This window comes from Stegostoma tigrinum, chromosome 16 (genome assembly GCF_030684315.1).
Source record: "Stegostoma tigrinum isolate sSteTig4 chromosome 16, sSteTig4.hap1, whole genome shotgun sequence".
Classification (NCBI taxonomy): Eukaryota; Metazoa; Chordata; class Chondrichthyes; order Orectolobiformes; family Stegostomatidae; genus Stegostoma; species Stegostoma tigrinum.
Genome location: NC_081369.1, coordinates 13915615 through 13936777, shown reverse-complemented (window position 1 = coordinate 13936777; position 21163 = coordinate 13915615). Strand labels below are relative to the sequence as shown.

At 42.6% G+C, this 21163-nt stretch overlaps 1 protein-coding gene across 1 annotated transcript in view; it reads right to left on the bottom strand.

Moving 5' to 3' along the window:
- LOC125459921 (adhesion G-protein coupled receptor G2-like) overlaps window positions 1–20929 on the bottom strand; it is a 46090-nt gene extending 25161 nt beyond the window's left edge. Inside the window, exons 1-12 of the mRNA XM_059651528.1 lie at window positions 20893–20929; window positions 20657–20698; window positions 17482–17523; window positions 15151–15192; window positions 14272–14313; window positions 11938–12022; window positions 10825–10975; window positions 7829–7969; window positions 5513–5632; window positions 3780–3825; window positions 3592–3695; window positions 2399–2526 (exon numbers count right to left, since the gene is read on the bottom strand). Of these exons, the coding sequence (XP_059507511.1) occupies window positions 2399–2526; window positions 3592–3695; window positions 3780–3825; window positions 5513–5632; window positions 7829–7969; window positions 10825–10975; window positions 11938–12022; window positions 14272–14313; window positions 15151–15192; window positions 17482–17523; window positions 20657–20698; window positions 20893–20929 (980 nt within the window). The remainder of the gene's footprint in view (window positions 1–2398; window positions 2527–3591; window positions 3696–3779; window positions 3826–5512; window positions 5633–7828; window positions 7970–10824; window positions 10976–11937; window positions 12023–14271; window positions 14314–15150; window positions 15193–17481; window positions 17524–20656; window positions 20699–20892) is intronic.
- Between the last annotated feature and the right edge of the window lie 234 nt (window positions 20930–21163).

Here is a 21163-nt window from a genome sequence, read left to right as displayed (position 1 = left end):
CAATGTAAGGAAAAGACGTTTGCTATTCACCTCCTATATGCTCATCATGATTTTATAAACCGCTATAACGTCACCCCCTCAACCTCGCGCACTCTAGTGAAAAAAATCCCAGCCTATCCATCCCCTCGGCTTATAACCCAAACTCTCCAGTCCTACCAACATAGATACCAAGGCGCAGAGCTGGATGAACACAGCAGGATAAGCAGCATCAGAGGAGCAGAACGGCTGATGTTTTGGGCCTAGACCCCAAAGAAATTTCTGAAGAAGGATCTAGGCCCAAAACTTCAGCCTTCCTGCTCCTCTGATGCTGCTTGGCCTGCTGTGTTCATTCAGCTCTGCACCTTGTTATCTCAGATTCTTTAGCATCTGCAGTTCCTGCTCTCTCAGTCCTACCAACATCCCTGGTAAATCTGCTCTGAACCCTCTCCAATTTAATAATATCCTTCCCATAACAGAACTGCACACATTACTCAAGACGAGGTCTCACCAACATCCCATACAACCTCAACATCTTGTCAATGGTCTGAGCCATGAAGGCAAGCATGCTAAATGCCTTCTCATCCATCCTGTCTACCTATGATGCAACTTTCAAAGAACCATGTACCTAAACCCCTCAGGCTCTCTGTTCTACAGCAATACCCAGGCCTTACCATTAACTGTATAAGTCCTGCCCTTGTTTGCTTGCCGAAATGCACTACCTCATATTTACCAAAAATAAACTCCATCCGTCATTCCTCAGCCCACTGTCTCAAGTGATCAAGATCCCTTTTAATCTTAGATAATCTTCTTCAACGTCTACAACACCACCAACTTTGATTGGTGGTGTTGTAGGCATTGTAGAAGATTATCCAAATCTCATCCAAATTGGTTATTTCAATGACAAACAACAGTGGACCCAGCACTGATCCCTGCTGAACACCACTGGTCACAGGCCTCCAGTCTGAATAACAACCCTCTACCACCATTCTCTGTCTCCTACCACAAAGCCAATTTTGTATCTAATTGACACGTAGACAATGCCTGGTGAAATTGAGACCAGTGTTTCAAGGCCGATAACCTTTTATTGCAACGGGAAAAAGTTTGAGATCCCATAGGCTTTGAGTGAGTGGAGAGGCAAATATGTACATGAGGGAGGAGAACTGGAGGTTAGGTCAGTAATAGAGGTAAGGTAACAGAAAGAAGATTCAAAGGCAATGATGGTTCATGGTAAAGGGAATGTTCATGGGACAAATACAATAACATTAGGTGTATTACAACTGATGTAAGTGAGAAAAGGAGAGTAACACTAACTGCTGCCTTTCAAAACCAGAAAAAGGATGAAGTATTGATCTGAAATTGCTGAACTCAATTTTGATTGTTAAAAAACTATATAGTGCCTAATTAAAAGCTGAGTTGCTTCATCAAGCTCACATTCCATTGGAACAGGGTCAGCATCTGAAGATAGAGAGGTTGGAGTGGGTGTGGGCTGGAGAATGAAGATAACAAGAGACTGGAATTTCAGGACCATAATCTTCAATAATGGACATTTTTCTTCAAATCAGAGCAAAAATATTGCATATGACTTATGCATTAGGACAATATGCATCTCAGAGTTCTGCAATCTCACATGGTTTAGATAAAATATGTTTTTAATTCTTTCTGCCAAAATGGACAATTTCATCCTTTCCCACAATATACACCATAGGGTAGATGTTTGCTTTGCCTCATTATATCCTTTTGTTTGCTCCTTGTGTCCTCTTTACAACTCACTTTCCTAACTATCTTCATGCTATCAGCAAATCTAACAAAATTACCTTTGATCCCTTCATTCAAACCATTTATGTAAGCTATAAAGAGTTGAGGCCCTGGTCTTCAGCTGAGGCTTGTTCCAGCAAGCCTACCCTTTAAGCCATACTGCATCTTCCTTGTTGTGAATCTAAAGTGGTGTCACTTGCCCAATAGGACTGCATCCTATCTTACTAAAAAAAATTGCCACAGTTTTTCTACCAGTCCTGCAACAACGCTGTTGCATCCGCTGCCTCACCTTAGCATTAACCCTTCCTCCTTAAGGACCAATGATTCCTTCCGTCATCCCTGATGATACAGTATCACCCTACTATTAAAAATAAACTGTTGTCGATAGTTCCTGGGCTTTTAATTTGCACCAATGAGAAAAAGCTATGAGGATAAAGGACAACGTAGATTTAGTTATTACTTGCCATCTATTACTGCCTATTGCCTTGTGCAGACAGACACAACATTCCATTTATTTTAATGATACATAGATCAACAAGGTGAAATGTCATGTGAGGGATTGGCGTGGCTAACATGGAAAATGATTCAAAGCTATTGGAATTATTGGAATACAGTCCCATTGGCGATAACCCAGTCGTACTCACTGAACAGATGCGAGGCTCACCTGAGTACACAGTAAATGAATATTGTGATGGCTGAGAAGATGGCAGAAATACCACAACCAATCTGTGTGATGTAGGTCAATGAAATCACAACTTTTTCATCCAAAGTGTTGTTGGTAGTACGGAAGTCCTTTGGGAAATAAAGGCATGGACAACAATGATTAATGATTACATCCTGTATCACCCAGAATAAACGGTCTGTCTTAGGTGCCAGTTCAAAACAGTTGACCAGTAGGAGCAGCTGAAGATTGTGTAACTGTACATTGAAAGAAACTTTTTCAGTATGTGTAGAGTCTTGGTGAAGCTATATTTGAAACATTAGGTTAGAAATGGAGTCATTCTGCAAGCCCTGCACTGGGGCAATTCCACAGAGGAAATGGCAGAACCCGAATTCAAAAGCTACCAAATGTTAAACTGGGGCAAATCGTTGCCAATACATTTGACCAGCCCACTTTCAATCAACCTACAGCTTTTGGATATATGTGGGCGTTAATAGGGTGACCTGGTAATCTCATCAGGCATGCCTCCTTATCAAAAAGGTTCACAGCAGGTTTAAATTCTGTGTCAGCTCCAACATATAACTGGATGCCTTAAGGTTATTGTAAGTGGTACCACATTTTTGTGAGGTTTAGCATCAGTAAATTTAGCCTCTTTCTGACTCTTGCTGGGAAAACCTCTGGATTTTTTTTCAGAGCAGCAGGTCTAGTTGTGAGGCCTTGATGTCTATGCCAGATGAGCTGCTCTGCTACAGGTGCAGATGCAGGCTCCAATATTTACACGGCCCCATGTTCAGGATGAGGAGTAAACCTGGTTAAAACAAGGGAGGGAAGTTGCATCGCATTTCTCTTCTGGTGGCATAACTGCAGAGAAAAACTTCCCTCAGCCTTCTGCAATTACAGCTGGTTCATCATCAAAAACCATCAATGAAATAGAGAGAATAGAAAGCCGATTAGCTGGGATAAGTTCCGTCTTTGGGCTCTGAGTAGGGATATTAAATCTCAACATATTTTCATTGAAATTTTGGCAAAACAGTCGGCTTAGAAGATTTGGAGGGAAGGACGTAACGTCTGCAGAAGATGACAATGCTAAATTAAGGTAATATTTTGAGGGGATTCAGGGGAAAGAGTAAGATACCTACTGACACTGACAGACACACTACAATCTTTCATACAGAAAATATTAGTCTAAGACTTACCAGTAACACAGCAAAGTAGGACAGATGGTCACACTGACATATGGTATGGTTATCCTGAACTATCGTTTTACAACCAGTAGTATCCCAATGGCCTGTTGAGTTGTCTGTAACACAAGTTTTTGTCTAAAAATTAGAATGAATCAGTTTTCTAATACTAACTACAATAGTTTGACTAGTCTTTTGCTTACCATCTTCATCTTCAGACCAGAAGACACAGTGTTGAGAGATGTTATTCTGAAAATTAAAAATAAATTTAAATGTTTTATTTGGTTAGTTGGTGCTTTATAATGAAGCTGCTGTAATGCCTATTATGCTACAGGTATGCCACAAACAGACACTAGTGTCTGTAGATTACAATGCTTAATCTAAAATTGAATTAGACTGTGCTTGCATCTTACATTGGGATCAATAACAATTAAACTGGGTGTTTCCATACCCAGGCACCAATGCAGAGTCTTGGTTCTTCAGTTAGCTGTGACTTAATGTTCTACCTTCTACAGTAACAAGGGAACCTTTGTCATACCATTCAAATGATTGAAAGTGAATTTTGATAGTCCTCAGGAAATTGGTAGACTTTTTTAATATGTTGCTTTTATAAATTTGGGGCTCTATGTGAAGCATTTAAAGTGGAATTAAAGTGACTACTGATTAAAGTGGCCTTATTTCTTTTGCTGAATTCTTGTTGCCCGCCTAAAAGTGGTTCATATCAATGCGCAAGCAGCAGTATGTCTGCATCCTCAGTGATGTCCTTCAGTGGCTATCAGTGCAGCACTTGAGCTGTGCAGGAGGTAAACCGGGAGGAGATCCAGAATAACACTGTTGATAGCCTGGAAGGTATTTATTGACATACCAGTGAAGTAGTTACCAACATGAAGGTGAGTTAATGGGATGGCCCTAGACAACAGATGCAGATGTTGCAATTTGATGATTAATGTGCTAATTAACGCTCTCATACAGGCTCAGAAAGAGAGCTCCTGTGGTGCAGTGATCTAACTCCACCTCAGGGCCAGAAGGACACAGTTCAAGTCCCACCTGCTCCAGGCATATGTCATAACATGTCGGAATAAGTCAGTCAGGAAAAATACCTACAGGGTGGGTAAGTTCCCACTGCAAGTTTGCCCCGGCTCAAACAGTTAATATTTAAACAAGTCATATGTGGTCATGTAAAAAAAGGACTGTGCACTAAAAGGAATTACCCACAACAAATGAAACAATGCTCACTTTTGTGTGATATGAACACTATTTTAATACTTTGTGTGAGCTGCTTAAAGCCAACCTACAAATTTTAAAAAGTAGGAGTGCTCTGGCCAGACAAGACACAGGAACTGATTATAGAAAAGAGTTTGCGAATGAGGAATGCATTTTGATGTGATTGGACAGAGGGGATGTACAAAGTTTCTCAGATGCTCAGAAACCACTTGAGCCTTATATAGTTGACACAACTTGTGAAAAGATCGATCAACAGCTGACATGAGTAGCAGATGATCCATTTAATGAGCTCTGGTTTGGGGTCTTTTCTGAGACTGTCTGTCTTTAAAAGACAGCGACAAAGTTTTGTTTCAAAATGGCAGGACTGATGTGATATCTACTTGATACACTGATTGATATAAACCACCAAGTCCAGCAGATACTTGTAGCCAAAAAGAAACACCAATATCTCCAAAATAATAAGGAATGAGATGAAAAACTTTGAAGCATAAATTGGTTGGATAGGATGAGCAAAGAGCTTCACTTTATACTTTACACAGGGTGATAAATGTTCTCTCATTTCTGAACCATTTAAAATTGAACAAAACAATATGTAGAAAACAGAAAGGGTTTCTTTAATGTCTGTTAGGGGAGCAAAACAATGAAATTCAAACAACATAAAGGTCTTTTCTCACTCCTGAAAGTTCTTGGCAATTACTGAAGTTTTTCTTACCAGCATGCTTAACTTGTGATTAATTGTAAGATTCACATATTCAGTGAGGTTATGAATACTTGTGTTTCCTACAGCGACTTCGATCACTTTGCTGTTTAAGATCGTACTATTATTTTCGTCCTGTTGAGAAATAAAGCCATGAGAACTGTCTGAAATGTACAACGCTGAAGGACATGATATTAAGCATTTTTAGCAGCTCAAGCATTGGTAAACAGGGGCAAACATCTTTCACTAGTCTGGTGTACTTTTGTATGGCGTGGAATAAGCACTAACAAGGCTGGCATCACAGCGTTTCAATTTTGTGTGTGTGAGTTCCTTATTAGTCTAATAGGAGGGGTCCTGCTCTTCTGGTCCAATACAATAGTAATAAAGATTTTTCATGGAGGGGGTAATGAGATGAAGTGACAGAGAGTCTGAAACACAGGACAGTTCATATCCCATGAGATAACAAAGTGTAGAGCTGGATGAACACATCAGGCCAAGCAGCATCAGAGGAGCAGGAGAGCTGATGTTTCAGGTCTAGACCCTTCTTCAGAAATGGGGAAGGGGGAAGGGGATTCTGAAATAAATAGGGAAAGAGGGGGAGGCAGATAGAAGATGGATAAAGAAGAAGATAGGTGGAGAGGAGACAGACAGATCAAGGAGGTGGAGTTGGAGCCAGTAAAGGTGAGTGTTGGTGTGGAGTTAGGAGGGGATAGGTCAGTCCAGGGAGGGCGGACAGGTCAAGGGGGCGGGATGACGTTAGTAGGTAGGAGATGGGGGTGGGGCTTGAGGTGGGAGGAGGGGATAAATGGGAGGAAGGACAGGTTACGGAGGCGGGGACAAGCTGGGCTGGTTTTGGGATGCGGTCGGGGGAGTGGAGATTTTGAAGCTTGTGAAGTCCACATTGATACCATTGGGCTGCAGGGTTCCCAAGCGAAATATGAGTTGCTGTTCCTGCAACCTTCGGGTGGCATTGTTGTGGCACCGCAGGAGGCCCTGGATGGACATATCATTTGCGGAGTGCGAGGGGGAGTTGAAATGGTTCGCGTCTGGGAGGTGCAGTTGTTTGTTGCGAATGGCTGTTTTGGTTGTTGTGTCAACTCCACTCTTCTGTCTGACCTCCATAACCTTGACTCCCTCGTCGATTGAATTCTATCCAAAGCTGCCTTGAACAAAATCAATGGCTTAGCTTCCTGTGGTTTCTCAACCCACCCAACCCTTCCTCAGGCGACAGTCTCTCCACACCGAGAATGAACTTAGTGAACCTTCTCTGGACTGCTTCCAATGCTACAATATCTTTTCTTAGAAAAAGGGCCCAAAGCTGTTCACTGTATTTCAACAGTGGCCTCACTAGTACCTTGTATAGTTTTAGCAAAACCACCCTACTTATATATCTCATTCCCTTTGAAATAAAGACCAACATTCCATATGCCTTTCCTATGAACATGGACGCTACGTTTTCATGGCTTGTGGATGATGACTCCTAAATCCTTCTGTTCCAAAGCTTTCCGCAGTCTTCCTCCATTTAAATAGTAATACAATAAACAAGTTGGAGCAGGTTACATCAATGTGGAAGGTTGTACGGGCTGGATGATGTTACAGTAGTAGGAAGGTTTGTAGAGACAGGAAGAGGTTACAGAAATATGGAGGGCTGGAATGGACTGGAAGGAATTATAGAGGTAGGGATTTTGACTTTAAAATGATAATGATGTTGCACTATTTTCATTAATAATCAGAATGAAGGCGTTAAATTAGGGGTCACCCTCATTTTCTTTTCATAATACATTCTCATAAACAGTCTTTGACCTGCTGACTCCTCACCACTGAAATAAGAATTCATCACATTACCTCCTACTCTCATTCATTTGCTACCAGCTTTCAAACATACAGACTACTTCTCTTGTTCCTAAAAGTGATTAAAAAGGGTCAAGGTTAGTGTTAGATGGCAATTACTTTGCCCTGCTAATTGTCAGTCATTAATGTTGACTTTGTCAAAAATCCCATAAAACTTGTTATAGTTCAACAGGCTAGACAACAACCTGGCGTCTTGTGATTTTAGACCTTGTTCAACCCAGTCCAACGCTGCCTACTCCACAGCAACATTGACCTTGTCCACAAAGGAGATTGAAAAATTAGTTCAGAAAAATATATGGGCTGGTAGTGGCCTGTTCCCTACTTCCCTGTTGATTGAATGTGCCCTTCCTTATGTTAGGAGAAGCTCCTTATTTCCTCCTTTTCAAACTGAAATGACGTGAAGTGAGGAAAAGAAGTGCATTTTATTCCATCACTTTACATATTTATATAGACATCAGTGCAGAAATTGAAGCATTTTACCTCAAACAGCGTTGTATCACTGAATAACGTAAAAGAAATGCTCAAAAAATCATTCTGCTGCTCCATCGATTTCCAGGACAATTCCTCTGGGAGCACGACCTCAACGTCAACATTTTCTGCATGAGCAGTTTTTTCACCAACCTACACAACAGAACGAATAACCATTTCACATTTCTTTAGGTCAATCGTAATTTATGGACAGTGTCCATTTGGAATGGTGCATGCAAGAAAAGTCAGTCATCAAAACACTTAAAAAACCCATTTTTAATCAAAGTTACTTGTCGAACAATATAACCATTTGGTGAGATGGTGTATCCTTTTCAACTTGTCCAGCTATGCCTTTGGGAGAAAACAGGTGCCCTTTTGGAAAGGTTAATTGTTCACAAAATTATTTGAAGTAGATAAAAATGATCTTGGGACATTCGTGCAAACATTGGAACCATCAAGCCATCAAGTGAACTGTCAACCTGTCAAAGGAACTAGTAAACTGTCAAGGCATTTAACTCTCCTGCCCTTTACATTTTTGAAAACTGCCTGCATGTGTAAGAAAATGGCATTTTCAATTCATTGAAGAAGGAAGCTGTGCTGTTTCTAGTCTCGGGGATAGAGAGGTTAGAATAAAATAAAAGAATGTGCCATAGGACAATCGTAAGGCTCATAGCATTGTTAAAATAAAGAAAGTAAGTTTAGAAAGCGCAGAGGAAATCTGAGAAAGGGAATAAGAGGGGCAAAGAATAAGAATGAGGATAAATTAACAGCTGATACATAAGTAAGGAAGTGGAAATTGAAGGAAGGTTGGGGCTGATTAGGGACAAAAAGGAAATTTTCCCTTTACCAATTGTAGCCCTGTTAATGAACTATAAATGAATGCTTTGCACATGTCTTCACTAGAGGAATGGATGCTGCTAATGTAGCAGTAAAAGAGGAGACAGTCATGATAATGAATAGAATAGAAGCAAAGAGGAATTACTTAAATAGGCTTGGAAAAAAAATTCAAGGAAGAAATCTCATCTAGTCCATAGGTTTTCATCCTAGACATTTTCTAATCAAATTGTCCAGCTATGTTATTACAAACCTCCGCAACCAGCAGGACTTGAACCCAAGCCTCCTAGCTCAGGGATAGGGATGCAACTGCAATAACACACAAGCACCTCCATAGAGGGCCTCCATTCAATGTGAATGACAGAAGTAAGGATGAAGATTGCGCTGAGGGTATTTGTGCAAGTCATAGAGTAATAGTGTCATACAGAAACAGACACTTCTGTCCAACCATTCCAACCATAAAGCCACCTAAACTTATCCTAGCTACCTGCACCTGGCCCATATCCCTCTAAACCGTTCCTATTTATGTACTTATCCAAATGTCTTTTAAATATTGTAGCTGTACCCACATCCATCACTTTCCCTGGAAGCTCATTCCACACATGAACCACTTTCTGCAGAGAAATGGTACCCCTCAGGTCCTTTTTAAATTTTTCATCTCTCACTTTAACAAATGCCCCTTGTCTTGAAATCGCCCACCCTAGGGAAAAGATACCCACAAATTCACCTACCTCTACCTCACTATAAGGTCATCCCTCATTCTCCTACATTCCAGTGAAAAAGTCCCAGCCTCTCTGTGTAACTCAAACCTTACGTACCAAGCAACATCCTGGTAAATCTCTTCTGAAGCCTCTCCATGCTTGATGTTGCCTTGTATCCTATTTTAGCTGAGCTCAGTAAATCCATTCAATGTGCTAGTTTTGACCTTTTCCAGGTAACATGACTTAAAGATAAAGAGAAAGTGTTGGAAAATCTCAACGTGACTGGCAGCTTCTGTCAAGTGAGAAACAGGGGCAGTTCGGTGGTTCAGCAGTTAGCACTGCTGCCTCCCAGCACCAGGGACCTGGGTTTGGTTTCACCTTCGGGCGACTATCTGTGTGGAGTTTGCACATTCTCCCTATACTTCTGTGGGTTTGCTCTGGTTTCCTCTCCGGTCCAAAAATGTGCAGGCTAGGTGGATTAGCCATGTGAAATGCAGGCTAGGGTAGGGAGGGTTAGAGTCAGGGTCAGGGTCTGAATGGGATGCTGTTCGGTGTGTAGACATGGACCCATTGGACTAAATGGCCTACTTCCACACTGTAGGGATTCTATGATGCTTAACATTCTCTTTCAGTGCTCCAAAGAAGAATCACACTGCACTCAAAGGATTGACACTGTTTCTTTCTCCATAAATGTTGCCAGACCTGCTGGGTTTCTCCAGCGCATTCTGTTTATCTTTCAGATTTCCAGCACCTGCACGTATCGGGGTTCTCATTGTTTAGGAATGGATGGTTGATATCTGAGTTTGTACTATCCATTCAATCATGTGTCAGAACAGACCTTCATCACATTTTCCTGTCTCCTTTTTTTTAATATAAAGCTTGTTATCTTATCATGGTATTAGTGTGTACTAAAGTTTGGTTTAATCTTTAATCTATTACCCTACCCAGCCAGCCTATGTTACTGGCCACCAACGTATGTAATCAGGAGCCTAAAAACACGAAGAGTGCATTTATTACCAAGCACGCGAGGTGGCTCACAAACCAAAACAAAAATTTCTGGAGAAACTCAGCAGGCCTGGCAGCATCTGTGGAAGAAAGCAGAAGTAATGTTTCAACTCCACTGACTCTTCATCAGAATTCAGTTTTTGTTTCGTTTCCAATCTCCAGTACCCACAGTTCTTTGTTTTATTTTAAGGTGAAGCTAGTGTATTAGAGATGAATATTTAATCTAAATCTCATTCATTTCCTTTTATGTTCTTTAAGGCACGTTAAATTTTAAAAACATATTGAGATGAAAGTCTAGCATCAAATATGAAATTTGAAATATATATACAATATTTGGGATACTACATCAAGTATCCTCTTACAAGGCAAACATTTCTTTAGACATTGAATATTCAGGTCAAAGATGTTACATTGGTTGTATCTTTAGTTGCAGCTTTGCTAAGCACAGAGTGAGTGAACATTACTTACCCATGAAGAATTGGCAACTAGAGTAATTCGTTTAAAATTTGAGTTGGTGATTTTTCTACAGTAGGCTTTATACTTCGGGTATATTTGTATAATGCTGTCTTTGATAGAAGTTTCACAATTAGCTGTTGCTTTTAAGCATTTCCTTTGTAATCTGTAACAAGAGATTTTGAAATACACAAAATGACGTATGTAGATGATAAAGTGATAGCTTATAAGTTAATTAAAGTTTTTAGATGCTGGGGTGCAGCCTTGTGGATCCAGTGGGACACAGTCTTGGGAGAAGAGATTGATGATGAACTCCAGCTGGGACATTCTAAGGTTATGAGGTTGTTTCTTAATAATTATTGCAGGCCAAAGAAAATGTAAGAAAGCTTCCAGGCTGAATAGGAGTTGCATTTGACGGCAATCAGAGGTGAGATGCTTGGGGGAGAATATCTCTTCTTTGTGAGGAGAGGCAGAGTTTAAAGGATGTTTGTAATACCAATTGCCACTGATCAAAGGGGCTGCTGGGCAACTTGAGGGATTTATCTTCACTGTGTCTGACACTGTACATGCAGGTGGTGATATGTTTCCTCTGGCTTGCCATAATGGCCTGAACTTCACTGCACTTGTGCCCAGTTAATATCCCCCAACAGGGCTCATCCCTGATGAGACCTGATGTAGCAGATTGGCACATTCTGTTCCTTCGATGTTGTCATCTCAATCTGAAGATCACTCCCACCAGTGCTAACACACAATGGTTCCACACCAACAATGCGCACACAAAAACCAACAATGTTCATAATCAGAGCCTTAATGCCAGATTTTTATTGGATTGGAATTCCACCATCTGCTAGAGTGAGATGAGGACCCAGGTTCACAGAACATTACCTCGGTCTATGGATTAATAGCCCAGCAAATGGCAACACTGGGCCACCGCCTGCCCTTAATGATCTGTACGTGAAAGGTTTAGAAAATAAAAACAGAACAGATCATTTGAACAAAAAATCTGTGCCTGTTCTGCTCTGATTCCAATTCAGTCAAATAATCAATTATGAACTCAGGTCTTTTTCCTGATCTTGATCCTGGTCCTGGTCCAACACTGAAAATATTGTCTCAAAAACATAAACTTACATTTTCTCAAAGTTCTTTCCTGGTCGCTTGCAATTTGCAGTTAAATTCTTGATAAGTGCCACACATTCATTTGGTGTTAGAGTATCTGAAATGAAATGATAAACTGATATTGACTGAGTCTTTTAAAAGTAATCAGCATCCTCGCTTTTCTAAAATGCACCACACTTCTCTGTTTAAATGGTGGTTCAACTAGTCGGAGATTTTAACTAAAAAATGGATCCATGGTTTAAATAGCTGTGTCCAACTGTTCATCATATGAAATGTCAAGCTAGAGTGGGCTAACCATTTCTGAAAAACAGTTTACTGTTTTACATCAATCTGGAAATCTGATGAAGGGGAGAGGGGGCTGAGGGGGGTGAAAGGGGTGAGAGGGGTGAGAGGGGTGGTGAGGGATGGTGAGGGATGGTGAGGAGCCTAGAGCCTAAAGCCTAGAGCCGAGAGCCTAGAGCCGAGAGCCTGGCAGCACAATATGGATCAGGTTATTTAGGGCTGAGATGAGGAATTCCTTTGGTGATGATGATGTTGGTGACAGTGGCTGCAGAGTATGGGGGGGTTCTGCGAGAAAGAATATGAAAGGCTTGACGAGTCTGTGAGACAGCTCTCAGTATTATCCCAGGTCCAACAGCATTAAAACACATGTTCAAATCATTAGATAATAAAATGTGAGGCTGGCTGAACACAGCAGGCCAAGCAGCATCTCAGGAGCACAAAAGCTGACGTTTCGGGCCTAGACCCTTCATCAGAGAGGGGGATGGGGTGAGGGTTCTGGAATAAATAGGGAGAGAAGGGGAGGCGGACCGAAGATGGAGAGAAAAGAAGATAGGTGGAGAGGAGAGTATAGGTGGGGAGGTAGGGAGGGGATAGGTCAGTCCAGGGAAGACGGACATGTCAAGGAGGTGGGATGAGGTTAGTAGGTAGGAAATGGAGGTGCAGCTTGGGGTGGGAGGAAGGGATGGGTGAGAGGAAGAACAGGTTAGGGAGGCAGAGACAGGTTGGACTGGTTTTGGGATGCAGTGGGTGGAGGGGAAGAGCTGGGCTGGTTGTGTGGTGCAGTGGGGGGAGGGGATGAACTGGGCTGGTTTTGGGATGCGGTGGGGGAAGGGGAGATTTTGACCCTTGTCTGCTTTCCGGAGAGACCACTCTCTCCGTGACTCCCTTGTTCGCTCCACACTGCCCTCCAACCCCACCACACCCGGCACCTTCCCCTGCAACCACAGGAAATGCTACACTTGTCCCCACACCTCCTCCCTCACCCCTATCCCAGGCCCCAAGATGACTTTCCATATTAAGCAGAGGTTCACCTGCACATCTGCCAATGTGGTATACTGTATCCATTGTACCCGGTGTGGCTTCCTCTACATTGGGGAAACCAAGCGGAGGCTTGGGGACCGCTTTGCAGAACACCTCTGCTCGGTTCGCAATAAACAACTGCACCTCCCAGTCGCGAACCATTTCCACTCCCCCTCCCATTCTTTAGATGACATGTCCATCATGGGCCTTGTGCAGTGCCACAATGATGCCACCCGAAGGTTGCAAGAACAGCAACTCATATTCCGCTTGGGAACCCTGCAACCCAATGGTATCAATGTGGACTTCACCAGCTTCAAAATCTCCCCTTCCCCCACCTCATCCCAAAACCAGCCCAGTTCGTCCCCTCCCCCCACTGCACCACACAACCAGCCCAGCTCTTCCCCTCCACCCACTGCATCCCAAAACCAGTCCAACCTGTCTCTGCCTCCCTAACCTGTTCTTCCTCTCACCCATCCCTTCCTCCCACCCCAAGCTGCACCTCCATCTCCTACCTACTAACCTCATCCCACCTCCTTGACCTGTCCGTCTTCCCTGGGCTGACCTATCCCCTCCCTACCTCCCCACCTATACTCTCCTCTCCACCTATCTTCTTTTCTCTCCATCTTCGGTCTGCCTCCCCCTCTCTCCCTATTTATTCCAGAACCCTCACCCCATCCCCCTCTCTGATGAAGGGTCTAGGCCCGAAACGTCAGCTTTTGTGCTCCTGAGATGCAACTGGGCCTGCTGTGTTCATCCAGCCTCACATTTTATTATCTTGGATTCTCCAGCATCTGCAGTTCCCATTATCACTGTTCAAATCATTAAACTGCTTTGTAATCATGGCTCCTTGCTGTGCAAACATTGGCTGCTGTGTTTAACAATCACTACACATCAAAATTATTTCACTGTCTGTCACAGTCTTTGGTAAATTCTGAGGTTATGACAGTGTTTCATGAATGTGCAATTTGTTACTTTCATCCTCTGGCTTCACAAGCAAAACCTGTCACCTCTTTTGTAAATTGTTGTGTTTATGAGATCACTGACCTTCGGATTTCAGGCTTTTGCAGAATTCCTCACACTCTCCATCTGCACACATAAAAAAGACACCTATAAGTTTTGGAAGTCAAAAGGAAATCGCTTTTGCTGAGGGAATTCGAGCTTTAGTTTTTCTGTTAGTGACGCTAAGCTGGGTTTTCTCTCTTTGGGTGATGTTTCATTTCGATTGGGTTTCTCAATGTTGATTGTTGGTCTTGTGGGGTCAGTTAGCTGGTGTGCGATGCAAGCTGATGCCAACAGTGTCTGTTCAGTCCCCACTCCAGCTGATGTCCTTGTGAAGGATATTGTTTCCTCCATTTTGAACAATTCTCGGAAAATGCTGATTCCTCAGCTGAAGGAGGGCAGTGCATAGTAAACTTGCAAGAGGTTTCTTTGCCCGTATACAACATGATGGCTTCAGACTTCATGGGGTCTGGACTCAATGTTCTGAACTCACAGGTAAATCTCCACCCAATTGCATTCATTGCTGGTCTGTCGTGCTGGTGGGACAGGATGTATCCACGGATGGTGACATTGGTATCAGCGACATTGTAAGGCATGATTCTGAGAGTTTGACTATGTCAGTCTGTTGCAATGACTATTCTGTGAGACAGCTCTCATTATTATCCCATGTCCAACAGCATTAAAACACACGTTCAAATCATTTAATTATTGTCAAATCATAGCTCCTTGCTGTGTAAACATTGACTGCTGTGATCAACAATGACTAAATATCAAATTAATTTCAGTGTCTGTAAAACACTTTGGGAAATTATGAGGATGTGACCAATACTTCAAGCATGTGCAATTTCTTACTTTCATCTTCTGGCTTCTCGTACAATAATTGTCACCTTTTTTTTAAACTTTTGTGTTTATGAGATTACTGACCTTTGCGATTTTGCTTTTTGTGGTTTTTCTCAGAGTTTCTGCCTATGGAGACAAAAAAAGACAGCCATAAATGGATGTGAGTTTGCTTGCTGAGCTGGAAGGTTAGTTTTCAGACGTTTCGTCACCATTCTAGGTAACATCATCAGTGAGCCTCCGACGAAGCGCTGGTGTTATGTCCCGCTTTCTATTTATCTGGTTAGTTTTCCTTGGGCTGGTGATGTAATCTCCTGTTCTTTTTCTCAGGGGATGGTAGATTGGCTCCAAATCAATGTGTTTGTTGATGGAATGCCGGTTGCAATGCCATGCTTCTAGGAATTCTCGTGCATGTCTCTGTTTGGCTTGTCCGAGGATGGATGTGTTGTCCCAATCAAAGTGGTGTCCTTCCTTATCTGTATGTAAGGATACGAGTGATAGTGGGTCATGTCGTTTTGTGGCTAGTTGAAGTTCATGTATCCTGGTGGCTAGCTTCCTACCAGTTTGTCCAATGCAGTGTTTGTCACAGTTCTTGCAAGGTATTTTGTAGATGACGTTCGTTTTATTTGTTGTCTGTATAGGGTCTTTTAAGTTCATTAGCTGCTGTTTTAGTGTGTTGGTGGGTTTGTGGGCTACCCTGATGCCAAGGGGTCCGAGTAGTCTGGCAGTCATTTCGGAAATGTCTTTGATGTAGGGGAGCGTGGTTATGGTTTCTGAGCCCGTTTTGTCTGTTTGTTTGGGTTTGTTGCTGAGAAATCGGCGGACTGTGTTCATAGGGTACCCATTCTTTTTGAATACGCTGTATAGGTGATTTTCCTCTGCTCTGCGTAGTTCCTCTGTGTTGCAGTGTGTGGTGGCTCGTTGGAATAATGTTCTAATGCAGCTTCGTTTGTGGGTGTTGGGATGGTTGCTCCTGTAGTTCAGTATTTGGTCCGTATGTGTTGTTTCCCTGTAGACGTTGGTTTGAAGTTCCCCATTCGCGTCTCAAACCAGCGTCTACAGGAAAACAACACATACGGACCAAATACTGAACTACAGGAGCAACCATCCCAACACCCACAAACGAAGCTGCATTAGAACATTATTCCAACGAGCCACCACACACTGCAGCACAAAGGAACTACGCAGAGCAGAGGAAAATCACCTATACAGCGTATTCAAAAAGAATGGGTACCCTAAGAACACAGTCCGCCGATTTCTCAGCAACAAACCCAAACAAACAGACAAAACGGGCTCAGAAACCATAACCACGCTCCCCTACATCAAAGACATTTCCGAAATGACTGCCAGACTACTCGGACCCCTTGGCATCAGGGTAGCCCACAAACCCACCAACACACTAAAACAGCAGCTAATGAACTTAAAAGACCCTATACAGACAACAAATAAAACGAACGTCATCTACAAAATACCTTGCAAGAACTGTGACAAACACTACATTGGACAAACTGGCAGGAAGCTAGCCACCAGGATACATGAGCATCAACTAGCCACAAAACGACATGACCCACTATCACTCGTATCCTTACATACAGATAAGGAAGGACACTACTTTGATTGGGACAACACATCCATCCTCGGACAAGCCAAACAGAGACATGCACGAGAATTCCTAGAAGCATGGCATTGCAACCGGAATTCCATCAACAAACACATTGATTTGGAGCCAATCTACCATCCCCTGAGAAAAAGAACAGGAGATGACATCACCAACCCAAGGAAATGTAACCAGATAAATAGAAGACGGGACATAACACTAGCACTCCGTCGGAGGCTCACTGATGATGTTACCTAGAATGGTGACGAAACGTCTGAAAACTAAGCTTCCAGCTCAGCGAGCAAACTCACATCCAGAACCTCAACCTGAGCTACAAATCTTCTCAAAACTCGCTAACAGCCATAAATTTTGCAAATCGGGACAAAATAATTTTTGTTCAGGCCATCCTGTTTTTAGTTTTTGCATCAGTGATGGAAACCTACATATTCATCAAATTTATTTCATTGTCTGTCACACACTATGGCAATTTTGAAAATTGTGACAGGTGCTTCAGGAATGCACAATTTCTTACCATCATCGTCTCCCTTCTTGTACAATTGTTGTCACATCAACAGCATCTAAACACACGTTGCAATCATTCAACTGTTCTTTAATCAAGGCTCCTTGCTGTGCAAACATTGGCTGCTGTGTTTAACAATCACGACACTCAAAATTATTTCATTGTCTGTCACACACTTTGGAAAGTTCTGAGGTTATGACAGATGCTTCACGAATACACAATTTCTAACGTTCATCCTCTGGCTTTGCATGCAATAATTGTCACCTCTTTTATAAATTTTTGCATATAGGAGATCACTGACCTTTGCACTTCAGGTTTCTGCAGATTTTCTCACAATCTCCATCTGTGTGGATAAAAGAAAGACAGCTATAAGTTTTGGAAGGAAAAAGGAAATCTCTTTTGCTGAGAGAATTCTAGCTTTAGTTTTTCTGTCAGTGATGCTAACCTGTATTTCCTCTCTTTGGGTGATGTTTCTTTTCCATTGGGTTTCTCAATATTGATTGTTGGCTTTGTAGGGTCAGTTACCTGAATTGGCTACAGAGCTGGTTTGCAATGCAAGCTGATGCCAACACTGCCTGTTCAGTACCCACTCCAGCTGAGGTCCCCGTGAAGGATTCTCCCCTCACGCTGAGCCACCACCAGTCATCTCTCTCTCCACTGAAAGAGTAGCCTTCAGGGACTTTATCAATATTACTTTTTACCTCTAGCAGTGAGGCTGCAGGTTTTTGATCCAGTGACAGTGAAGGAATGATGATATAGCATTTCAGGATGGTGCATTGCTGAGAGAGGATCTTGCAGGAGAGGTGGTGTTCCCATGTATCTGAAGCCCTCTCCTCTCAATTGACAGGTTTTGCCAGCTTGGGATTTGCCGTTCAGGGAGCCTTAGTGAGTTAATGCAGCATGATATCAGGCATGGTACACACTGCTGTCACTGTGCATTAGTGGGTGAAGGAGTGAATGGTGAAGTCATTAGTTGGGATGCAAATCACGTGGACAGCATTGTCTAGGTGGTGTCAAATGGATTGAGTGTTGTTGGAGCTGCTCCCATCCAGGTATTTGTGGCATATTCCATCACACCCTGGATTTCAACCTTGTAGATGTTGGATAGGCTTCATGGAATGAGGAGGCAAGTTACTCAGCACAAATTCCCAACTTCTGATGTGTTTTTATAACCAGGTTATTTACCTGAACGCTCCAATTCAGATTATGATCAATTGTAGCCCCTGGGGTGTTGATAAGGGGGATTGTTAGCTGCCTTTGACATTGAATATCAAGGGGCAATATTTGGATTCACTTCAGTTGCGGATGGCCGTTGCCTGGTAGTTGTGTGTTTGAAATACTTTGATGCATTTATCATGCTAACCCTGGATGTTGTCCACACTTTACTGCATATGGACAACAGGCTGCTTCAGTATCTGAGGAATTGGGAATGGCACTGAGCATTGTGCAATCATCAGTGAACGTCCCCTTTTCTAAACTTGTGCTGGAGGGTACAAGCAGATAAAGATGGCTGGGTCTTGAACACTACCCAGCGTACCCGCTGTAGAATTGTTCTGGAGGTGACCTGCCATGACCACAACCATCCTCCAAAGTACCAGGTATGAATCCAACAGGAAATTTCCTCTGATTCCCATTGACTTCAGTTTTACTTGGACTCATTGATGACACACTTGGTCAAACACTACCTTGATGTCAAGGGCAGCCATCTTTCCATCCCCTCTTGACTTCTGCAGGTTGGACCAGGGCTGTATTGATGTCAGGAGCTGAGTGATCCTGGAGATATCCAAACTGAACATCTCTGAACAGGTTATTGCTGAGAAAGTCCTCTTAGAAGACACTGCCCCTTCCCTCATGATTGAGAACAGACTGATGCTGTGAGAATTGGCAGAGCTGGCTTTGTCCTGCTTTTCATGTACTGGACATTCCTGTACAGTTTTCCATACTATCAGGCAGATGCCAGTGTTGTCGCTGTACTGGAACGGCTTGGCGAGGGGAGCGGCAAGTTCAGGAGCACAAGGCTTCAGTACTATTGCCAGAGTGTCAGGGCCCATAGCCCTCACAGTTCCTGTGCCTCCAACCATTTCTTCGCATCATTGTTTGTATAAGGGGACTGAGAGGAACCATTCACTTGGCAATTCTGACTGAAAGTGCTTGATTTTTGCTGCAATGTGCTGAGCTCCACCGTCATTTAGGGACAGTAAAATTAACGGAGCATGGTCCTCCTGTTCATTTTTTAAATTTCAGAATATCATTCATGTCTGGAACAGTGGCAGGAATGCAGTGCTTAGTTGTCTTTGATACGGGATTGTTTAGCTGTGTCCATGGCATGCTGCTTCGGCTTGGTACACAGGTAGTCCTTTTCAAAAGCTTCAGCAGTTTATCATCACAATTTTAGGCATGCCTGGCACTGCTCCTGGCATGCCTTCCCGCACTCTCCACTGAACCAGGATTGATCCCCTGGCTTGACGGTTATGACTGAGTGGTTGATGTGCCAAGACAAATGGTTGTAGACTGTACTTGGAGTACAATTCTGCTGCTTTTGATGCGCCATAGCGCTTCACGGATGCCCAAACATGAGTTGCCAGATGTGTTCAAAGTCTGTCTGATTTAGCATGGCCATCGTGCCACACAACACATCATGCATGCTGAATGTGAAGCCAGGACTTCATCTCTACACCGACTGAGCAGTGGTCACTTTACGCTATACCGTCATGGCTCGATGCATCTGGTGAAGATGAGATCAGATGTGTTTTGCCCTCCTGTGGTTTCCATGCCCAGTCTAGCAGCTATGTCCTTAAGGGCCTCACCAGCTCAATCAGTAGTATTGCTGCTGAGCCACTCGTGGTGGTGGATATTGAAATCCTGCACTCATTCTTCACCCTTGCTTACTTTATTGTTTCCTCCAGTTTGAACAATTCTTGGAAAATGCTGATTCCTCAGCTGAAGGAGGACAGTGCATAGTAAACTTTCAAGAGGGTTCTTTGCCCATATATCACTTCATGGCTTCAGACTTCATGGGGTCTGGACTCAATCTTCAGAAGTCACAGGTAAATCTCCACCCAATTGCATTCATTGCTGGTCTGTCGTGCTGGTGGGACAGGATGTATCCACGGATGGTAACGTTGGTATCAGTGACATTGCAAGGCATGATTTTGAGAGTCTGACTATGTCAGGCTGTTGCTTGACTATTCTGTGAGACAGCTCTCATTATTATCCCATGTCCAACAGCATTAAAACACACGTTCAAATCATTCAATTATTGTCAAATCATAGCTCCTCGCTGCGTCAACATTGACTGCTGTGATCAACAATGACTAAATATCAAATTAATTTCAGTGTCTGTAAAACACTTTGGGAAATTATGAGGATTTGGCCAATGATTCAAGAGTGCGCAATTTCTTACTTTCATCTTCTGGCTTCTCGTACAATAATTGTCACCTTTTTTTATAAACTTTTGTGTTTATGAGATTACTGACCTTTGCGATTTTGGTTTTTGTGGTTTTTCTCAGAGTTTCTGCCTTTGGAGACAAAAAAAGACAGCCATAAATTTTGCAAATCGGGACAAAATAATTTTTGTTCAGGCCATCCTGTTTTTAGTTTTTGCATCAGTGATGGAAACCTACATATTCATCAAATTTATTTCATTGTCTGTCACACACTATGGCAATTTTGAAAATTGTGACAGGTGCTTCAGGAATGCACAATTTCTTACTGTCATCGTCTCCCTTCTTGTACAATTGTTGTAACATCAACAGCATCTAAACACACGTTGCAATCATTCAACTGTTCTTTAATCAAGGCTCCTTGCTGTGCAAACATTGGCTGCTGTGTTCAACAATCACGACACATCAAAATTATTTCATTGTCTGTCACACACTTTGGGAAGTTCTGAGGTTATGACAGATGCTTCACGAATACACAATTTCTAACGTTCATCCTCTGGCTTTGCATGCAATAATTGTCACCTCTTTTATAAATTTTTG